This window comes from Vanellus vanellus (assembly GCF_965231255.1).
Source record: "Vanellus vanellus genome assembly, chromosome: 2".
Classification (NCBI taxonomy): Eukaryota; Metazoa; Chordata; class Aves; order Charadriiformes; family Charadriidae; genus Vanellus; species Vanellus vanellus.
Genome location: NC_138906.1, coordinates 25,940,778 through 25,960,391, shown reverse-complemented (window position 1 = coordinate 25,960,391; position 19,614 = coordinate 25,940,778). Strand labels below are relative to the sequence as shown.

Here is a 19,614-nt window from a genome sequence, read left to right as displayed (position 1 = left end):
CCACAGAATCCTGGAAACCTTATGGAGTCAATTGTGCAGCAGTCTTTTGGCGTGTATTTCCCCCCCCCACACACATGCTACAGACAGAGAGAAATCCCTATCAAATCTTCAGTCAGACCGTAAACAGAAATGGAAAGTCTTTTCTATTCAAATCTTTCGAGAATTTGCCCTCATAAAACTAAGTTAGAGTCCTTTTAAAAGCAACTGAACACTATGGTACCAACTGGGAAAGCAATTTATAAAGTTGCAGTAGTTCCTCACTTAAAAAAAAAAAAAGAAAAGGAAGCAGTAAAGCAAAGGCAGCATCAGCTGCTCTTCTTTTCCCAAGGTAGGGACTCAATGCACATTGAATTAAATATTAGTATAGCCAGGAAAGCTGACAGCGCTGCAGGGACAGCTATTTCTAAACCTGTTTTCCCTTTTGGCTGGCAAGTGTCTGCTCTAGTTCTTGTGTGCTCAACTGACACTGAAGAAGACAACATGAATGCAAGTTTCAGGAAAGCATTAAAAAAGAAAACAGAGAGCAAACTGGATGAAAGCAGTTTTCTAATGGTATTCAATGAAATTGGTACCATATAAATGAACAGAGTCTTTTTCTCCATGCTATATTTCGAGGTAGAAGGCAACATGCTTTCCCAGGCGGAACAGTGGCTGCAGACACAGCATGCCATACTCTGGCATTAGGGTCTTTGCTGTGGTTACCACCTTATTTTAATAAAAAATATACCCTAAAAAAAATTCAAGATACAATTACATGGTGGCAATAACATAAAACTACACTGAAACAAGGTAGGAAGACAAGAAGCAAACTGACCAACACTCCTTTTATGGTCCTTTCTCCACTGTCTCAGAGGGCGAAGACACCTCACAGGGAAATAGGATACATTGGGAACACAGTGCAGAGACTTCCAAGTAATTGCAAACATCTGTGACACACATCCTGATCCCAGGCGGACGTGGCTAGACCAATTCTGCTTCGAGCTAGTTTTTAACAACTCTATCAGCCATGCTGTTAATCCCCAACACACGTAAATCACCACAAGTAATCCCACGCTGACAGAACATATGATATTTTAGCTTAAGTTCAAAATCCCATTCATTCCTTCTCTTAACACTCCACCAGTTTACCCACACCTGTATGTACAAATAATCTATTACCACTCATCTGTTCATAACAGCTACACAAAAACATTAAATAGAGATAAATCAAGTTTCCATAGTGGAGAACTCAAAAGCTAGGCAAGTCCAGAATTAACAAGGTTTATCCAACCTTTTATTTGTTTGCCCAATAAATGTACATTATAAGAACTTCTTAAATGTGTAATGTGATCACATACTTTTTTCCCCTCACAGGATTAGACACAGTCACTGAACAGAATAGGAGGGACCAGCTGTGTGGTTTTGTGGTTTTTTTTTCCCCATTCTCACGCAGCCTGCAGTCTCCGGCTTATTTACTACTTTGAAGGCAGGAATATTAATCTCACAGGCTTTCCTGCCCTGCTTGTTGCTACACTCTTCACACACTTCACAAACATAAAATAATTTAATAGCAATCCAGTGGAGATGTGGCACTCTTATCAGGTAAATCAGGGAATTGAAGCAAAGAGAAAAAAATCTTAAGTATCATTGGTTTGGGGAACTCAGTTTAAAGCACTTTGGTTTTGACTTTTCAGAGTATTTGGCACTTTTCACCCTCTGTATTTTCCCTGACTTCAGTTACAGCTGTGAGAGTATAACGCTTTTGCAAGGGAGACTGAGAATCTCATGTTGAATAGCATTAGTCAGTCATACCTGAATTGCAATGACAGCGATTTGCAATAACGTCATGAAACTGTGGTGATGATGACAATTCCCAATGTAGAAGGGATGGAATCCAGTTCTCTACAGCAGTATTACCTACCTTAATTGAATGATACTTTGAATGAGGCAGGAACCCTAGAAGACATATCTAGAAGTTCCAACATCCACAAAAAATAAGAAAAGTTCGACAATCACCACATGCCTTCACCACACAGTCCTCTGCAGAGCTGCACAACAGGCTCACCCGCAAGGATGGCAAAAGGAGATTGCAGAGGCCATCTTTATCTTGGCATCCTCCAATTTTAAGAACTTGACTTTGCCACCTCACTAACACAACAACATTTTGCGCAAAATCTCTTATGCTTTGAGTGAACAATTTGATCTTTCCTCCCACTACTGCCTCCCCCAGAAGCAATTTCACTTGCTACAGGGATGCGATCTACAGCATTTGAAGTTCTGAAAAGACTAAAGCCAAGTCTTTGAGAGCAGAGGGGGAATCTTTAAGGGCATAGTTCTGAAGTACAAATGAGAAATTTTCTGAAGCTTATCACCTGACCAAATTTGGGGCAATTTGCAAAATGATAGTTCAATGCCAGCCACACTAAAAAGGCTACCCATTCTCCAAATTCTAAGCCTGTGCTTTTAGGCTTGAATATTTACAACAAGGGGTCCTCCAGCTACAGGTTTAAGATATCTTGGCCATTTTGGCTGAAATTAAAAATAAATATAGGAAACCCAAGGCAGACTTTGGTATCTTATTTCTTCATACTGTTGTAGTTCACTAATTTGTGCCGGAATTTTTGCTCAGTGCTGTGACTTGACTTCAGGGTTCTGGCACGCACAGCTCCACACACAGCTCCATGTCTTTGCAAAGGCTCTGTCAAGCCTTTGTGATACCTTCTCTCAACCCGTTAAAACACAAGCCTTTTCCTCAGTGCACGTCTCAAGTAACTAGATATCCACTAGGAAACCCCTGACCTTTCCTGGGGTAGATGGCACAAGTTCTGGTTAGACCAGAGACCTCACAATGCCTCCTAGGACAGGGAAGAGAAAATTTGTGCTCAGCTACGCTAGTTGCGGCATTCTCCTGTTTCCAAGCTGTATGTAGAAGCACATCAGAGAATGCCCAGCTTTGACCCAGACTTCAAGGAATTTTGAATATTTTCCTCCCTATGATGGACACAAGTATCACAAGTCCTACAGGTACACACAAATGAGGGAGAGATAAAGTTACTTATCCAATATAACTGCTCAGAGTCTAAATAAAAATCAACAAAGTTGTACAAGGATTAAGCAAAATCAAGCTTGGGTCAAGGAATGAGAAAAAAAACGTAGTACAAAAAATAAAAATATAAAAGGAAAATGCATGATGCTTGCTCAGACTCTGTAACGTCTGTAATGTTTTTCACTCACTTCTCCCCCACACCATCAACTACCATGACAATACCACAAAAGGTTTCATTTACCTGATGAAATATTGTCTCCAGGCTCACATGAAGAAATGAATTGGGGTTTTGCTTTAAACTTGTGGCAGCATATAAGTGTATGAAGGTCATTTCTATTCGGCAAGACTCTGGTTTATGTCAGTAGACACATGTGTGTTTACGTTTGTGAGCGTACTGTGTAGAAGCATCTGCTGAAGGGAAAAGAATGCAGGCTGATATTTATACAGCTGAAGCCAGGTTTATATACATTGCATCCTAGTTCTGGAAGAGAGAGAGTATGCAAACAAAAAAAATGAGACAAACCTTGATGGTTCAGACTCCCTCTGAAGAAAGAATTCTAATTATGAATAGATGAGTAAACCACAAGCTATGAATGTCCTCAGATACGCTCCGTGCTTCGCTCTAACAGCGAATATTTTGCTCATCTTCCTCAGAAATCGGAGACTGCTACCAAACACAAACACATTCAGACAAAGGGCAGGACGTCTCCCTTCAAAGGCATGGCCGGTGACATAAAATGAGCTCTACTTTGCCAGCCCTTTTTCATAATAATAACATGACTGTCATTCTCTTCTAATTAAATTAGTCACTTCTACTTCCCATGCAATACATTCTCTTTCCCTCCTCTTCCTCAGTCATGATATATCTCCATGTGACTTAGCTGTCCCATAATTCTGCTTAATTGGTTTCAGCTGTCATTTTTGAAGCTGAAATGCACGGAGAGCCTGGGGCTTGTGAATGGGACAGGAAGCATTTCCAACCGCATTCCCATCATGTAAAACCAGCAATGTGAAAGAACCCTTCCATTAAAACAAAAACGGGAGTATTTGGCTGCCGGCGATGCCATCATGCAGCAGACAGATTGTGCTGCTCCACTGAGGCAGCGAGGCTGTTGCAAGCCATTCTTCTCTGTTCAAAGGAGAGCACACATTATTTATGCCCTAGCAGTTTTACTGACTAAAATACTTTCCCTTTTGTCACCAACAAATTCTCAAACCAATAACATAATTTACCAATAAAAGCACAGGCAGTAGGAATATTTGAAGTGACAGGAGAACAAAGAAAAGCTAATTCTATTTAAATGGCATGTATCTTCCAACCTAAGCACTCTGCAGATTACTGCACCACAGTTTAAACTAATTTCACGTTGCTGGCATATTCAAAAGTGTCATAGGCTCTCATTCTCAAGTATTTCTACGGCTTTCTATAATTCAATCTTTTCCCCCTACAAGACAACGCTATGCCAACAAAAAATACCTTACAAACTATCTCTGAGTGATACCTAAGCAACTTCCAGAAAAACAGCAGAAGGCAACAGCACCAGCTGGGCTGAGCAGCAGGGGAAAGATATATATTAGGAATTCAAGAAAGAAAAGAAAAAAAAAAAAAAAAAAAAAAAACAGCCCACAAGACACCTTTAATGAAAACAATTTTGCTAACAGATGTTTCTAGTGCCTTGGATTTCTCTCATACTGTCAACAAAGATAAATATACTTCAAAACACATGAACAATACCATATAGAAAAGGAGGTTGGGCGGTGGGGGAGTACATAATAAATATCCAAACCTACCTGAAAACCCCAGAGAGAAAAGGGAATGCACAGTTGTCTGATTTTTGGTTGCTATTAGAAAATATATATTTATTTATTGATACAAAGTCTCTGTGCATTGCACAGAGAACAATCTGGTCTGTGACTCTGAGGAGTGAGACACGGCTGTGAAAAGAATTCCTGAATGAATAGAGCTTCAAGAAAATCCAGTTTTCTAGAGATGCCAGTTTATCCTCTTCCTCATTCTCTGGCCACCTTAATAATTGTATCAGCCTTGTTTTCTTAGTAAATCAGGTTAGAGACACAGTAAACACTTAATTTAGTGAGATTATTTTAACAAAAGAATGACATCTCAAAAATCAGTAGGAATTCCTGGTTAGTATGATTAAAACCTAGCAGCAAATCACCAGCTCATGAGAACTGTGATGGACTAATAGTCCCGAAAGTTAACAGGGTTGTCGACAACAAGCTGAGCAAGTTGTAATACATGCACCCAAAACAGTTGTGCATAGGCACTTTTTCTTTAATTTGCTAAGTCATTAGGTTTCCACAGTACTGACCATTAGAATCATAGAATCATAGAATTGTCTAGGTTGGAAGAGACCCTTGGGATCATCGAGTCCTACCATCTACCCTACTCTACAAAGTTCTCCCTTACACCGTATCCCCCAACACCACATCTAAACATCTCTTAAACACATCCAGGGATGGTGACTCAACCACCTCCCTGGGCAGTCTATTCCAATGCCCGACCACTCTTTCTGTGAAAAATTCTTTCCTAATGTTCAGTCTAAATCTACTCTGTTGGAGCTTGAAGCCATTCCCTCTTGTTCTGTCATTAATTACCTGTGAGAAGAGACCAGCACCAACCTCTCTACAGTGTCCTTTCAAATAGTTGTAGAGAGTGATGAGGTCTCCTCTCGGCCTCCTCCTCCTCAAACTAAATAGGCCCAGCTCCTTCAACCGCTCTTCATAGGATTTGTTTGCTAGGCCCTTCACCAGCTTCGTTGCTCTCCTCTGCACTTGCTCCAGCACCTCGATATCTCTCTTGTATTGAGGTGCCCAAAACTGGACACAATACTCGAGGTGTGGCCTCACCAGTGCTGAGTACAGGGGCACAATCACCTCCCTACTTCTGCTGGCCACGCTATTTCTAATACAAGCCAGGATGCCGTTGGCTTTCTTGGCCACCTGGGCACACTGCCGGCTGATATTCAGCCGCTTGTCAATTAGAACCCCCAGGTCTCTTTCTGCCAGGCAGCTTTCCAGCCACACCTCCCCAAGCCTGTAGTGCTGCATGGGGTTATTGTGGCCCAAGTGCAGGACCTGGCACTTGCCCTTGTTGAAACTCATACCATTGATGTTGGCCCAATGATCCAATCTATCCAAGTCCCTCTGTAGAGCTTCCCTATCCTCCTGGGAATCAACACTCCCGCTTAACTTGGTGTCATCTGCAAACTTGCTGATGATACACCCTATGTCCTTATCGAGATCATCAATAAAGATGTTAAACAGAAATGGTCCCAACACTGAGCCCTGAGGCATACCACTTGTGACCGGCCACCAGCTGGATTTAAACCCATTGAGCACCACTCTTTGGGACCACATACACCCCCAAAAACTGTTTGAAGATACAAAAAGTTTCTTGTTAGAGCATGGCAGATGATACCCCTAAGCTCACAGTGAGAGTACTCACTCCAGGACAACGGAAGCAGAACACACACACAGAAGGGAGGCTGCAAATCCACATACAGCCACACTACTTCAAGTATCCACGCTAATATGGCACAGTATTGCTCGTGGATGGTATAGACAGATCCACACAAGGTGAGCTGGCACAAGAGCCTTTGCTATGGCAATGTGCTGGGCTATAAAAAAATGCCACCTTCAGGGCAGGAAAAAAAGCAGTTCAAACACCTCCTCTAAAAGCTTCAGCATCCTCTGGTAGACCTCTCTTCACACTGGTGAGTGACTCTTTTCTGCCATGCCTCCTAATCCCAATTGTCCATGTATGATCGTAAGATTAATAAAAATTTTATAGGGAAAATTGCAGTTCAGACTGCAAGGCACACAAAAGAAAAATGATGCTTCTCTGGATTATATTCTCCTTACTCAAAGCAGTAAATCAAGAAAAAATGAATAGGCCTTTTTAACTTTCAAGTGTTGTCTCTGATTATTACTCAAGCTTGATTCCCGATTCCTCTTATTCACCATTCCTTAATTATTTTTCACATCATAAAACTAAAAACATATTATAAAGATATCCACATTACTGATCTCTTCATTCTGACTCCAGGATGTTTTTATTATTATTTTACCAGAATTGTTTACCCCAAGTTTCTGTTTTTAAGGATTTCATAGATGTATTTTTTTTTATCAATCTGATTAAATCAGTACAAAGCTGCATACTGCTAATTCAGGAAGGAAAAAAATCTATTTTTAAGATTCAGAATTATGGCAATCATCACTCTCCAAACAGCCAGCTTTTGGGTTCGTGTTTTGTTTGTTTGTTTGTTTTTTCAATCTGCACTGAATAAATTGGAGCTTCTCATTTTAAGAGGAATTAAACAGCAGTTACAACCCACATGATTAAAGAGCCTGAGAAAAAAGATTAATTAGATTGGACAGTCTCTAGTGGAAGTTGAGATACTGTCAGGCTTCACCTCAGAGGGACTTGGACAATGCAGTTTATTACTGAAATTAAAAGACAAGGAATGTGTGGGATGCCACTAGAAAATTACTGATGGTAGAGCTGTCCAGAAATCTACAACACAGAAATAATCTGTTACTAAAAGAAAATCAAATACTAAAACTAGAAGGATTTTCTTTTTTATTTTGAATTAGTAAAATAAACTGACATATTTTTTCTTCAATTCCTGATACAGGAAAGTAACAGTGTATTAACTTCACTAAAAGACTACAAGTATTCATATTTAACTGATTAAAATTAAGATGCAGAAAGATACACATAGAAAGGATCTCAAAATGAAAAAATAATCGACTTACCTATATCTACTATCAATGACATCATTTTGCTGAGTATGCCTAAACTGTTCTCACAGACTGCGAACATTACAGAAACCATCACCCCATAGTAGCTTCGTCAGTGCTTTACTATCATTACCATTAAAGACGCATTCCTATAATTTAATCTTTTTCTGTCTTACTGCAATTTCAGATTTTCTTTTTTATCCTCTTTACCGTTGACATGGAAATAAGTCACCATCTTTCTCTATGATATGTTTAAAGGTTTGTAACCATCTGATCCTTTTTTTCCCCTCAACTCTAAACAGCCCTACTTTGACTTTTCCTCAGAAGCCTTTATTCTAGACGTTTGCTCAGTCTTGGTATTTTTCCCCCTCAGAGCTCCAGCTGATTCATGTTTTCCTTGCGTGTACAAATTTACCATTTCGGGTGGTGGCCTTACTTGTATCGAGTAGAGCATTATCACTGGCATATGCATCTTACTACATGTATGTGTTTTTGATGGACTACAATGACGTTTGAAAATTTTATCCGTAATTTAGGAAAAAAACTAACTGAGATTTGTCAGTAGTTAGAATGTTTCATGTGATTTCCATCTGGCAGCTCAACTTTGGATGTTTTTTATACTTTGATTTTGTTGTGTTTTCTTTAAAATACTTACACTGAATACACTTATTAATACTTAATAAAAAGAAGAATAAGTAATAGATGCTAATTATTAAATGGTCCAAAGCACACTGCAAATCTAACTAATATCTGGTAAGGTTATAAAAAACATTAGTAAATTGTACAAAGAATAGACATTCAGATACACACAGCCTCCCAGTCTGTTGGATTGTAAATCTTGATTAATTGTATTAACACATCTGTTCATCAGTATGCACCCTCCATATGAAGTCTACACAATCTTTGTGAGATTCTGCAAAGTCAGGATGATGACGCAAACTGACCAACATGTTTCCTCCTCCCACTAGACCTGGGTAAACTTACTAGCCTAGCAGGAGTATTTTTATTTAAATTTAAATACAATTTTTCATTCCTTCTTTCCTGCCGATTCCCATGTCCGGCACAGTCTTTACCTCTCGGCAAAGTGCCAAGCAATTTCCTTCTGAAATCCCTTCTGAATTCCTGCCTCCTGGAGCTGACTTTGTTTACATTTCCAACCTATACTTGGACAGCAGCAGCTCCTGTCTCTGACCTGCTCATTAAAACTTGAAAAACAAGGCTTTCCCAAGAGCAGTAGTCCCTTACTGCCTCTTCTCACTAGTAGGGGATTTCCTTTCTCTCTGCTTCCTCTCAGCCTTGTTCTGTCATCTCTTTGACTGGAATTTAAGTAGCACAACTTGGGGCAAGCCTGGGGCACGGAGCAGGGGTTAACCCAACAGGGGAACGGCTCCTTCTCCAGTCAAAGCAAATGGAAACTACCAAATTCAACTGCTGCCATGCTGGGAGGCCCCCAACGGCTCCGCTCCTTCCTGAGGTGGACAAAGCACATTCACGGTGAGCAGGGGTGTCTGCCAAGGGGGTGGCAGGAGGCAGCTGGCTTGTTGCAGAGCTTCACTAGCTTTCAGTCCTTGCTTACCATGGCTGGACAAGCACCTTGACCTCAAATGGCAAGAAAACTGCCCATCATTTCACTCTCACATCAAAATAAGGTGATGCAGCCTCCAAATAACTTTCACTCAAGGATTAGAGGACCCATCCTTCCATACTGTGCCCAGTTTCCCTAATTTCCTCTAGGTACTAAGCACCGCTGAACGATCCTAGTGATCAGAAGTCAAAAGCAGCTCTGGGACTCTACTGATTTTCCCTGCTCTCTCATCCACTACAATAATGTGGCTTTTTGGTTTGTTTTCACAAATGAGCAATGCCATCCTGCCTTTAGTTTCAACATGCTCCCTACTAAAATAAATAAAAACAGAAAACCAATAATAGTGTACGATCCAAATTATCAAAAGTTGTAAGAAATTCAAAATTTTCAGTGAAAAAAATTTTGATCCTTTTAGGCAATGAGTGTTCACCATGTCCTTGCATAATACTTTTCAAAGATGTCCCATGACAAACTCAAAATCTCGGGTTTTGAAACTTCAGATCTGTAACTCTAAAATTCTGATGAACAGTATCTATCTCCGTTTCCAATCAGCATTAAATTAAGAAACTCACACCTATTTTTTTCTTACAGGAAATGGGAGGAAAATGTAACTAATGAACTTTATTAAGCCAGCTCATTGTATAACAACCTATTTTAGCTGCTGAATGAAGCAATGAGAACTAAACTTTCTTCTTTAATGGAAAGTAATTCTTAAGAAGGAAAAACATACACAAAGATTAAAATAGGCAAGGTAATTGAAAATGCTTGGATTTAAATTACACCATTAGATCAGTCTGGAGCTTTTTCACTGTTAAGGCAGAAATAATATTACTCATTACTCATACTTCCAATTATAAATGTATCTGTTCTTGTTTCAAATCTAGTTCATAAATATTGAAAGCATAATGTAAAGCACTGCTATACAAGCTCACTTTTATGTGCCAGGAATAGGACAAGTTGCCGGTTCATTTATTGATAATAATATACTTACATAATTATGCATAATACTAAAACCCTCATTATCATTCCACCAAGCCTCTAGCAATATGTATTCGTTAGGATTGCCTTTCAGCAATTAAGTGTTTCTAAATACAGTCATCTTCCTTTTAAATAAACAAGTGAGGAAACAAATAGTAGCAGCTAATAATAATTTTAGAACAAACAGATGTGAACCCATCTTCAAAGATCTCTCAATATGTCTGAGATCTCACCTGCAACGTTCGTCATTTCCTTGGGGAAATTTGGCTATATCAGTGACACTTGCACTACAGCTGGCATACCCACAAGGTCACATAAACTAACACCTAAACAGAGCCTGGAGAGGACAGGAAGAAAACGTATGTGAACAGTCATACTCCTCCCCTGAACTGTAAAGTTCAACTGACCTTTTTCTTTTGGAAGTCACTGCAGTCTCAGATACCATATGCAAAATGTGTGAAAAATTCACATTTTTGTTTTCAGGTCTTGTTTAGCACATCCCAGTTAACTATAAAGAAATAATTTTCTCTACCATTCATACATGAAAAGTTATCAGCCCTTCAGGTTTTGTAGAGGTGATTCCAAGCAGCTCATCCTCAAAACTCCTCAGGTAACAAGTAACGGCTCTCAGTCATCCAGTGATAAAAGCTGCCTTTTCAGTACGCTTGAATGCCCAACAGTAATCACAGCTGATGTAAGAGTTACCAAAGCATACAAAGAAATTATGCCCTTCTAACAAGGTACTGTATATACTAAATTATTTTCAGTTAAGCTCTTTCATTCAAAAGGAGCAAGCCCCCCTTCTCTTCTTCACAGAAATGTACAGCTTCACATTCACCACCAAAATGTTTATATGGAAAATGAACTTCTCCTGATCTTCAGCTGTCAGACAGAATTTTTAAAGACTGACTTTTCTTGCTTCTGGGGACCACCAAGGTTAAAGTTAAAAAGCTCTGTCACGTTTTCATCTGACAGACTTCCATATAAAAAAAAAATCCTAATTTGAGGTACCCAGAGAATTTAATCACTGCCATGTTTCCTTTCAGAGGCTATTATGCTTTCAGCTTTTAACTTATTACTGCAATGCATTTCGCAATGAAAGGTGCTACATGAAATTAAATTTCATTCTACTCTTTCAGGGTCAACGCTGAAACTGAACACCTCTGATAACCTCAGGCATTTCATTGGTATTTATTTCCCCATGGAATCGTCACCAACCTAGCGACCCAAAGTTTCCATTTTCTGAGACTCTTGGATCACTAACTGCTCATCACTAACTTAATCCTGACATCTCACTCAAATGGTTTTTACTATGTTTCAAATGGCCAATAGTGATTAATGGTGATTGTGTACCAGTTCCATGATGTCACTTTATGAAGTAAATAAAATTCAACACCTTTTAGATTCGTTAGGCCTCAGTCATTCAAAAATGTATGCCACCGTGTAATTTTAATTGCATGAATATTTCCACTGATTTCCATACAGATCACTCATATGATTGAGCTAAACCATGTACAGGTGTTAAAAAAAAAAAAATAAAAAAAAAAATAAAAACCAAAGCAGACATTACAGATACAGAGCTCAGTAACACCAATTACACAGCTAGATTGCATAGTCAACTAGCCAAAATTTGTAGATTTAAATGGGAAAATGTAATTTTTGCATTTGCTCATTCATATTATGCACTGAATGAGAGCTCTTTGACAAATGGGACAAAAAAAGGTCATTGCAATCATACAATTAAAGCCTGTGTCATGTGCACCCATAAGAATTCAATTCAGGTCACATGGGCATTGTCAAGGAGCAAGCATCATCAGATAGCATTAGCTATTTGATCAGCCTATATAACTTTACATTACCTAACAATGAAAACGGACTGCTGTTAAGCAATTGTGTCATCTCAAAGCACAGGAGCAAGTTGCAACATCATTATGATACAGTCCTTAGGCCGGTCGGAGAGAACAAAGCATCCTTCCCCTTCTTCCTGAACATCACCTTGAGAGACTCTGTCCACCAGCCAAAATACTAAAATACTACTTGGATCAGTTGCTAGAAACCATTACTAAATGACATACTGAAACAGTTTCAATAGCTACCAAACACCATGGGAATAAAAAGGTGCAACCACTACCGGCGTTGATCCCAACAGCACCCTGTTGAAAAACAAACCGCTAAGTGAATCCAGAAGAACTAGTCACTGCATGAAGCATGGTCTGCGTCCATGCTTATCACAGACAGCAACACGATATACCACGTGGCTGGGAGCCAGAGTCTGGAAACGCTACTAGCGAATGTAAAATCCAGAAATTTGACATTAGTATAATAGGCAAAAACGTCTACTTTAGGGAGAAACATATTCTATATATCTCATTTCTCAACCAGTTCTGATGAATACAGCTAGATACAGCTGCTGATAAAAGGGACTGCAAGATGTATTCATGTAAAGTTATGCAAATAAGACTACCCTGACCGTTACATAAAATTAAATATCAAGGCTTTCCCTACGCTAATTCAGTGTGTAAGTCAGGAGCAGAAGAATCACTAATTGTAAGAAAAGAAATCAAATTTTCAGTAATATTCCTATACGTGAGGTAAAAAAAAAAATACATACTGCATGCAACCACTCTGCAGGCTGCTGTAGCTGAATACCCACCTTATTACACTGTAGCATTTCCATGTAAATAGACAAGGTGGTTGTGTGCACTATCATGTAAAAATTAAGGCATGCTCCCAAGAAACACACAAAACAATTCCATCTGTCTTAAGAAGCGATGTACTAAGAGTAAAACTAGTAATCACTGTGCTTTATAAATGTAGTGTCTTACTGACTACAATACAATAACAGATATTACACTGAAAATCTAACCTTCTCTAAACTCATTTGTTTCTTTTAAATTACATGTTCTTGGACCCATCTGTGAAAACTGAGAGGTTAATTATGATAGTACATTGCATAATTCCAAAGCTAAATGCTGAAGTAGTTCTACATAAATGCCATATGTTTGTCTTAGAAAAACTAAAAAGATTAATTAGGAGGCCAAGCCCAAGACTTTGGAAAGTAATACTCTGAACACAGTTAGATCATTATACTGTATACTATATAAATTGAAGTTTTAATTAGTAGGTAAAACACTAGTCATAGCAAAAAAACAGTAATACAAAATTCTAAATTGCATGTGCCAGTCTTCTTTTTTACTGACATTGCATATAAAAAGACAGTATGCACAAACCAGTCACAACAAAAGCCATTGTTACATGCTTTTGATGAAGGAACTACCTGTTAAGCATTTCAGTCCTGTTCTTCTTACCTAGGTTATCCTCATCTATTTTAAAGTTACCCAATCACATCAGTAAAGAAAAAGCTCTCATAAACAAACTATAAATAGGAAGCAGAGTTAGGGAACCAGTTTGAAAAGTCAACTGAACAGCATATGGTCCTTCAAAAGCCCTAGTAGCCACTTCTCCATCTCTGAATCTGGTCTAGCTCAGCCTTCTACTTTTAGCCCTCTCCACTACAAAGCACCATCTCCTACAGACTCCACTCTCTTGAAGAAACTAAAGGGCTATTTTGGCCTGATTCATATATCACTGATGGTAAAGAGAGCTTTTCCATCAAATTCAATAACTCTGGACCATATCCAGAACATTAGTTACTTTACTCACCACGTATTCAAACACAAGTGTCAAGGTCTCCTTGGTGTGAATGATGTCATGAAGCAGCACAATGTTAGCATGTTTCAGTCCTTTCAAAAGAGAAGCTGAAAAGCAAAACATATGTGTTATCTTAAAAAGGATCCAAATATTTTACATTGATTGATATTTTTTTTTTAGTGACTTGGATGATTTTTTTGACATCTGAGTTTCACAATGTGACAACCAATACTTGTACTTTAGTATCTTCTGTGTCCATGAGTTCCACACACTCTGTGTGTTTGAAGATCATGCCTTCCCATTCAGTGCTATTTTCTCCACCTTGCTGGTAAAACTCAGCTTTACTTTGAGGCAGATGAGCTGTGGCTAGAAATGCTTTCCTTATGCAGTTTCCTCTAAGTGAATCAATCACTTATATCTCATCACCCAGACACCAAGTTCACTTCTACACTCAAAGATAATTTTTTGTCTCAGGTAAAAGTCAAGCGTGTCATTTCAAAACATCATCTTTCCTATCCAACATAAACAGAGCTGCTTTCTAAACAAAATGCAACATCTATCCTAAGAATAGTGTTTTAAGCAATAATTCTCCTTTCTCTCAAACGTAACACAGGTTTGATTGATTCATTTGTATTAGCTCATGAGAATAAATACATGGTATTTTCTCACCAATTTTTTTAATGGCACTAGCTCATGTTTTCAGGCTACTGGCAAATAAAGACTTATATAGTGAACTTCCAGATGATCTCCTTCACTAAATTTTTTTTACAGCATAATACATATTTAATGTTCATACCACGTTACATATCTAATGTTCTACAAGACATGGCGTATTTTAGCAATATATGCTGAACAAGCCATGTGTTGTTACCAATGTCATTCTGTTGTTGGTGCCTTCTCATCTCATGCATACATCTGAGCAGGACTATCAGTCACCACAGCAAAGTAAACAACAGATACAGAGACATGAAAACAGGTGGTGTAGTTCTGTACTGAATAACACGGAACTTTCTTCCGTCACCCTTCTTCTTTTGTCACAGAAAATAACGAAACACCAAACATGTGTCTCACTCCACTGCTGTGCAAAATGGAAGCCAGGGAGCTTCCACAGCACTGTTACCACCTGCTGTCCTATTGAGGATGCTCTATCAGGCTGAGGTAACTCCAGGGATCATCTTACTTTGAATTAAGGTAAGTACATAACATCTCTCATAGCGGTCTTTAAGAGATCGATCTGACAAGTTGATCACTCTAGGAAACAACACAATAGCAACATGGCATCTGGCTGAATCAGTGTTCCTCTACAAGCATCCTCAGCAGCAGAACTTTGGAGTTCACACCAGGCAGAAGGTCAATAGCAAAAGGGAAAACACCACACAGCAGCTTCAGAGTATATCACAGATACCCTGATGACAGGATTGCAAACCTGCGAGCAAGCTCCATGACCAGGAATGAGGCAACCCTTCAAGCTGGCTGAAGAGGTGAGAAGAAATGTTTCAAAAGAGCTTGCTTTGGCCTGCACTCCACAACTCAGGCTATTCAGAGTCCATACAGACAAATCTCTCCTGTGTTGTGAGTATGTTGCCACTGAGCTGTAAATCAGCTATTGCAATTACAATTATTCTTTTTAAACATTTGATCAGTGCATTTCTAGAAACTTTAAACATTCCACAAATTAAGTAGAAGCTTTTTTTCTCAAAGGAAGAGCCGTGCACAATTTTCATAGGATCCTCATCTTAGAATTTTGAGAATCTCTTGGAGGAAAAGCTCAGAGAGATTTGGATATGTTGGGTTTTTTTAAAGGACAAGAATGAAAAACTGCTACTGAAAAGGGTATGGATACAAACAACAGATAATCAGAACAACTGTTCCAAAAGGTATCTTATACGAGAAGCAAGAACTTTTAACCTGGGGGAGCCCTGAGAAGAGTTCATCTGCAGTAACTGAGTTTTATCAGCTCTTCCCTCAAACCTTGTCAAATGACCATACATGCAGAGAGACTGGGAACATAAAACTGCCTCCTAGCAGAGCCTGTGTCGAACTGTAACAGTATTTATGACCTCTGTCAGCTTTCGCTGTTCAGATCATCACCTGAGGCCTTTAATTCCTCTAGTTGGCCATGACTTTGTTGCTAAAATGTGTATATGGGTCATTAAAGCTTAAACAGTACATTGAAAGCAGCTTACCCTGAGGTCTTTGCAAATACAGTCTTTCCTCTCCAATCGCCTCCCCCGCTCTTTATTTATCGTCTCTAATATCCAATTCTCCCCTTTTACAGCCTCAATATTCAATATCTGCCATACAAGAACTACAAAACATCACCTGCAGGGTGAGATTTCTGTCTTCTCCATTAGTCCTAGTAAAATACGGTAAATAATAGAGGACAGAAAGCAAAATCATCTTAATTGCACTAATTTTACACCGCAAAAATAAGAAGCAATTCCACTATCAATTTATATTGTGAGAAACCAAGCATAACTGGTGAAAATAAGAGAATTACCCCATGTGCTCTTCTATCAGGGCTCTTACCGGTAAGATTGCCTGTCTTTGTGAAAACACTGCTTTGTTGCTTAAAAAAAAGGGGGAAAAATGAAATAATAATAATAAAAAAAATATGTCTGAAATAGGAAAGCTGTTTCTTCCTCCATAGAGTACTTTAAAACCAAAATGAAATATGAACTGATGGTGCTCGGTGTGTTTTTTCCCAGAAACATCCCCTTTCAGAACAAACGACCAATACAACTTCTTGCTGGAAGGAGACAGAACTTCGAATGAACTCCACTAATTCAAAGACAAAACCCAGAAATTCACATCCAAGAGAATGAAAAAGAGTCCAGGGAATCTATCAGCATCAGCCTGCGACAAGTCTGACTTCACCTTTGAAGCTGCCAATGCAGCTGCTGCTGGAGCTCAGCGAGAAGTCAGGTGCTGCTGTGCTTGGTGTTACTTCTAGAACAAAACAATTCTCCCAGTAAATGCCATCTCCATCCAGTGATTATCACCAACAAATTTCACACAGAGTTGCTTTCTTTCAAGATAAAAAGACTTAAACATGGCTGAAGAAGCATTACAACAACTCACAGAAGTGGGAGCAGCATACTAGTACTCACTGTATCCTAGCATGTATTTTTAAAACCAAAATTATATAATGCTGCTTCAAAACGGCTGGCACTCTTTTTTTATCCTTGGTACTCAATCTAAGATAAACAGATGGCGGCATTTTTAATTCATTTCCCCAAAGAGTTTTGATGAAGCACGGCAGCAAATGATGCTAAAATATTTTTTTTAAAACACTTTGGCCAAAATATACGCGTTTGAATGGGCAGGTGCTTGTTCCATCACATGTGTTTGCACATTCCATCACAGCAAATTCTAGCAGTAAAAAAACGGGCAGAGGAATTCGTGACATACTTCAATAATTAATGACATCCAAGACGATTGTTTCTGTGACTTGTACAGAAGTTCATGACCTGAGCCATTAAAAGTACAAACACTCAGCACTTCTCCATCAAGGGCTAATAAGCATATTTGCATACCTAAAGGAAACACATTGTATTTGCTTGAATAACCATCACAGATTTCTCCTCCAACAAGGGGATGCTCTCATCTATTATGAACTCCTGGCAAGCTGCCTTATTGCTTGTGTTGGTCAAGGAGCTTTTTGCTGTTCCCAGATGAGCTGGGTTCTAAAGTACGCTCGCTCCACAAGCAAGCCAAGCCAGATGGACTGCAGCCAACTCTCACCCAAAACCTGAGCAGCATCAGTAAATCAGTGCTTTGCTCCCTGCAGGGTTTACAGCATCAGCCTCAGCCTGACACTCCATTAACAAAGCCTTGTGACTTTTAGATCAGCCATGAATTTACCTCAAGAAGGCTTGGAGAGTTCTGAAAAGGCTATTCCAGCATGCCCATAAAGTAACGTAGTAACATTTCACAGCGGTACGTCAAAATCAACAAAAGCAACTACTACTATCAACTCCCAGGCCGCATGCAGGAAGAAGAACTTTTCACTAGCAGCACTAGCAAAGATACTCCTTTCAGACGTGGCAAGTACATTAAGCTTGAGCATTAATTATGGTCCTCAGATCATCCTACCACAATTAATGCAGTCTTGCAATTCCTGACTATCACCTTGTTCTGACTTTGTGAAAAATCACAAATCTCCATTGTGACCCTAGGTAAAAGAAACGCCTGTGTTTTCCAAATTATCTGATATTTCAGTGACCTGGAAGCTTTTCTCAGCAGTAGCAGAAGAACTCAGCATCATACTGCTTATATTGACTATAACATACAATTGCTGCTGATAGTCTCTTGGATTTCCTACTATAGGCAAAGGCTGTGATATTCTCGTCATTTTTCTACAAAGTATAGCTATGAAAATGCCTGCTTTGCTCAGTATATAGTAGTTGAGGTGTCCTCCGGGGCTACCATGCACCAGTGCTCACCATTTCCCATGCTACTCCTCACATGCAGTGTTCACCCTTTCTCACTGTCACTCTAGGAGGATATCTCTCCTTGGGAGAGTTTTACTCTTGAAGACAGCACGTCATGGCAGTTTGCACCCATCTAATACTGTTAATGTAACTGTGCACCTTTGCTGCCCTGTTTAGTCTCCGAGACACCAAAGCACGCACGTTCCAGTCAGTAACACAAATACGTGAAAGCAAGTAATTTGTTGTGCTTCAGAGCCAAACAAGGTATCTGTAAAATTCTGCGGCTTGTCACACTCTGCAGACACAACGGTGCTCTCTGACAGTGTGCCAAGTTCCTCTCATAAACACTTGGGTTCAGTCTCTGAGCTCTCCTGGAAAGGCATCTTTAGTGAGAAAACATTCGTGTGTTTTTTCCCCTCACCACATCTCCTGAACAAACATACTCAAATGTGTCTTACCGCCTGCACAAACTGCAGTTGCTTCCCTTCCCAGCAACTTATGTTTCTACCTACACATCTTTTATAGCAATTTAAAAAATTTGGCCTCGGAGCACAATGTCCCTTATGATTCTCATCCACTTCCCACACTGCAGGACTTTCTGTGTGCAAAACGTTACTTACAATTCTAGCACAGAGACAGGAATTCAGCACTCTCTTGGTTTTGCAGTAATAAATGCACAGAAATTTCCTCCTCAGAAATGCAGTCCTCAAATCTACACTTTGCTATTTTCCAGTTCACCCATCGGAAATAATTTAGTACGAGCAAATAGCTTTGCTTTCCTGCAACCCTAACATGACAAAATTCAATTCAGTGAAGACTATACATCCTAGGTAAGACCACACTGACCACAGACTTCCCATCTTCTCACCGCAGGATATATTCTGCAGAGGGATCATTATTTGTAATCCCAAGTAATTGATTTTAAAGCTCCACACCTATAAATGCACAGAATCGGTCAGCTTCCACTCTGATCTTAGTGGACACAATGCAATAAAGATATATAGGTCACTGTTCAGCTTTGAAAGATTTCTAGGAGGAAGTTTCTTAACAAATTTCAAAAGAATCTGTGAGCTACAGGAAAAATAGAAAAAGCACCAAATCGTTCTAATGGGCTATTACATAGGCTTAGCTGAATTACCTTCTTTACAGCCAATTCCAACCTCATGACAGTCTCTTCTAGA

The 19,614-nt window shown here is 39.3% G+C and overlaps 1 protein-coding gene across 2 annotated transcripts in view; it reads right to left on the bottom strand.

The window, feature by feature from the left end:
- CDK14 (cyclin dependent kinase 14) overlaps positions 1–19,614 on the bottom strand; it is a gene marked incomplete at both ends in the record, with an annotated part of 270,287 nt that overhangs the window by 111,970 nt on the left and 138,703 nt on the right. For both annotated transcript variants that reach the window (XM_082479618.1, XM_082479619.1), the window contains one exon: positions 14,013–14,107. In XM_082479618.1, the coding sequence (XP_082335744.1) occupies positions 14,013–14,107 (95 nt within the window). The remainder of the gene's footprint in view (positions 1–14,012; positions 14,108–19,614) is intronic.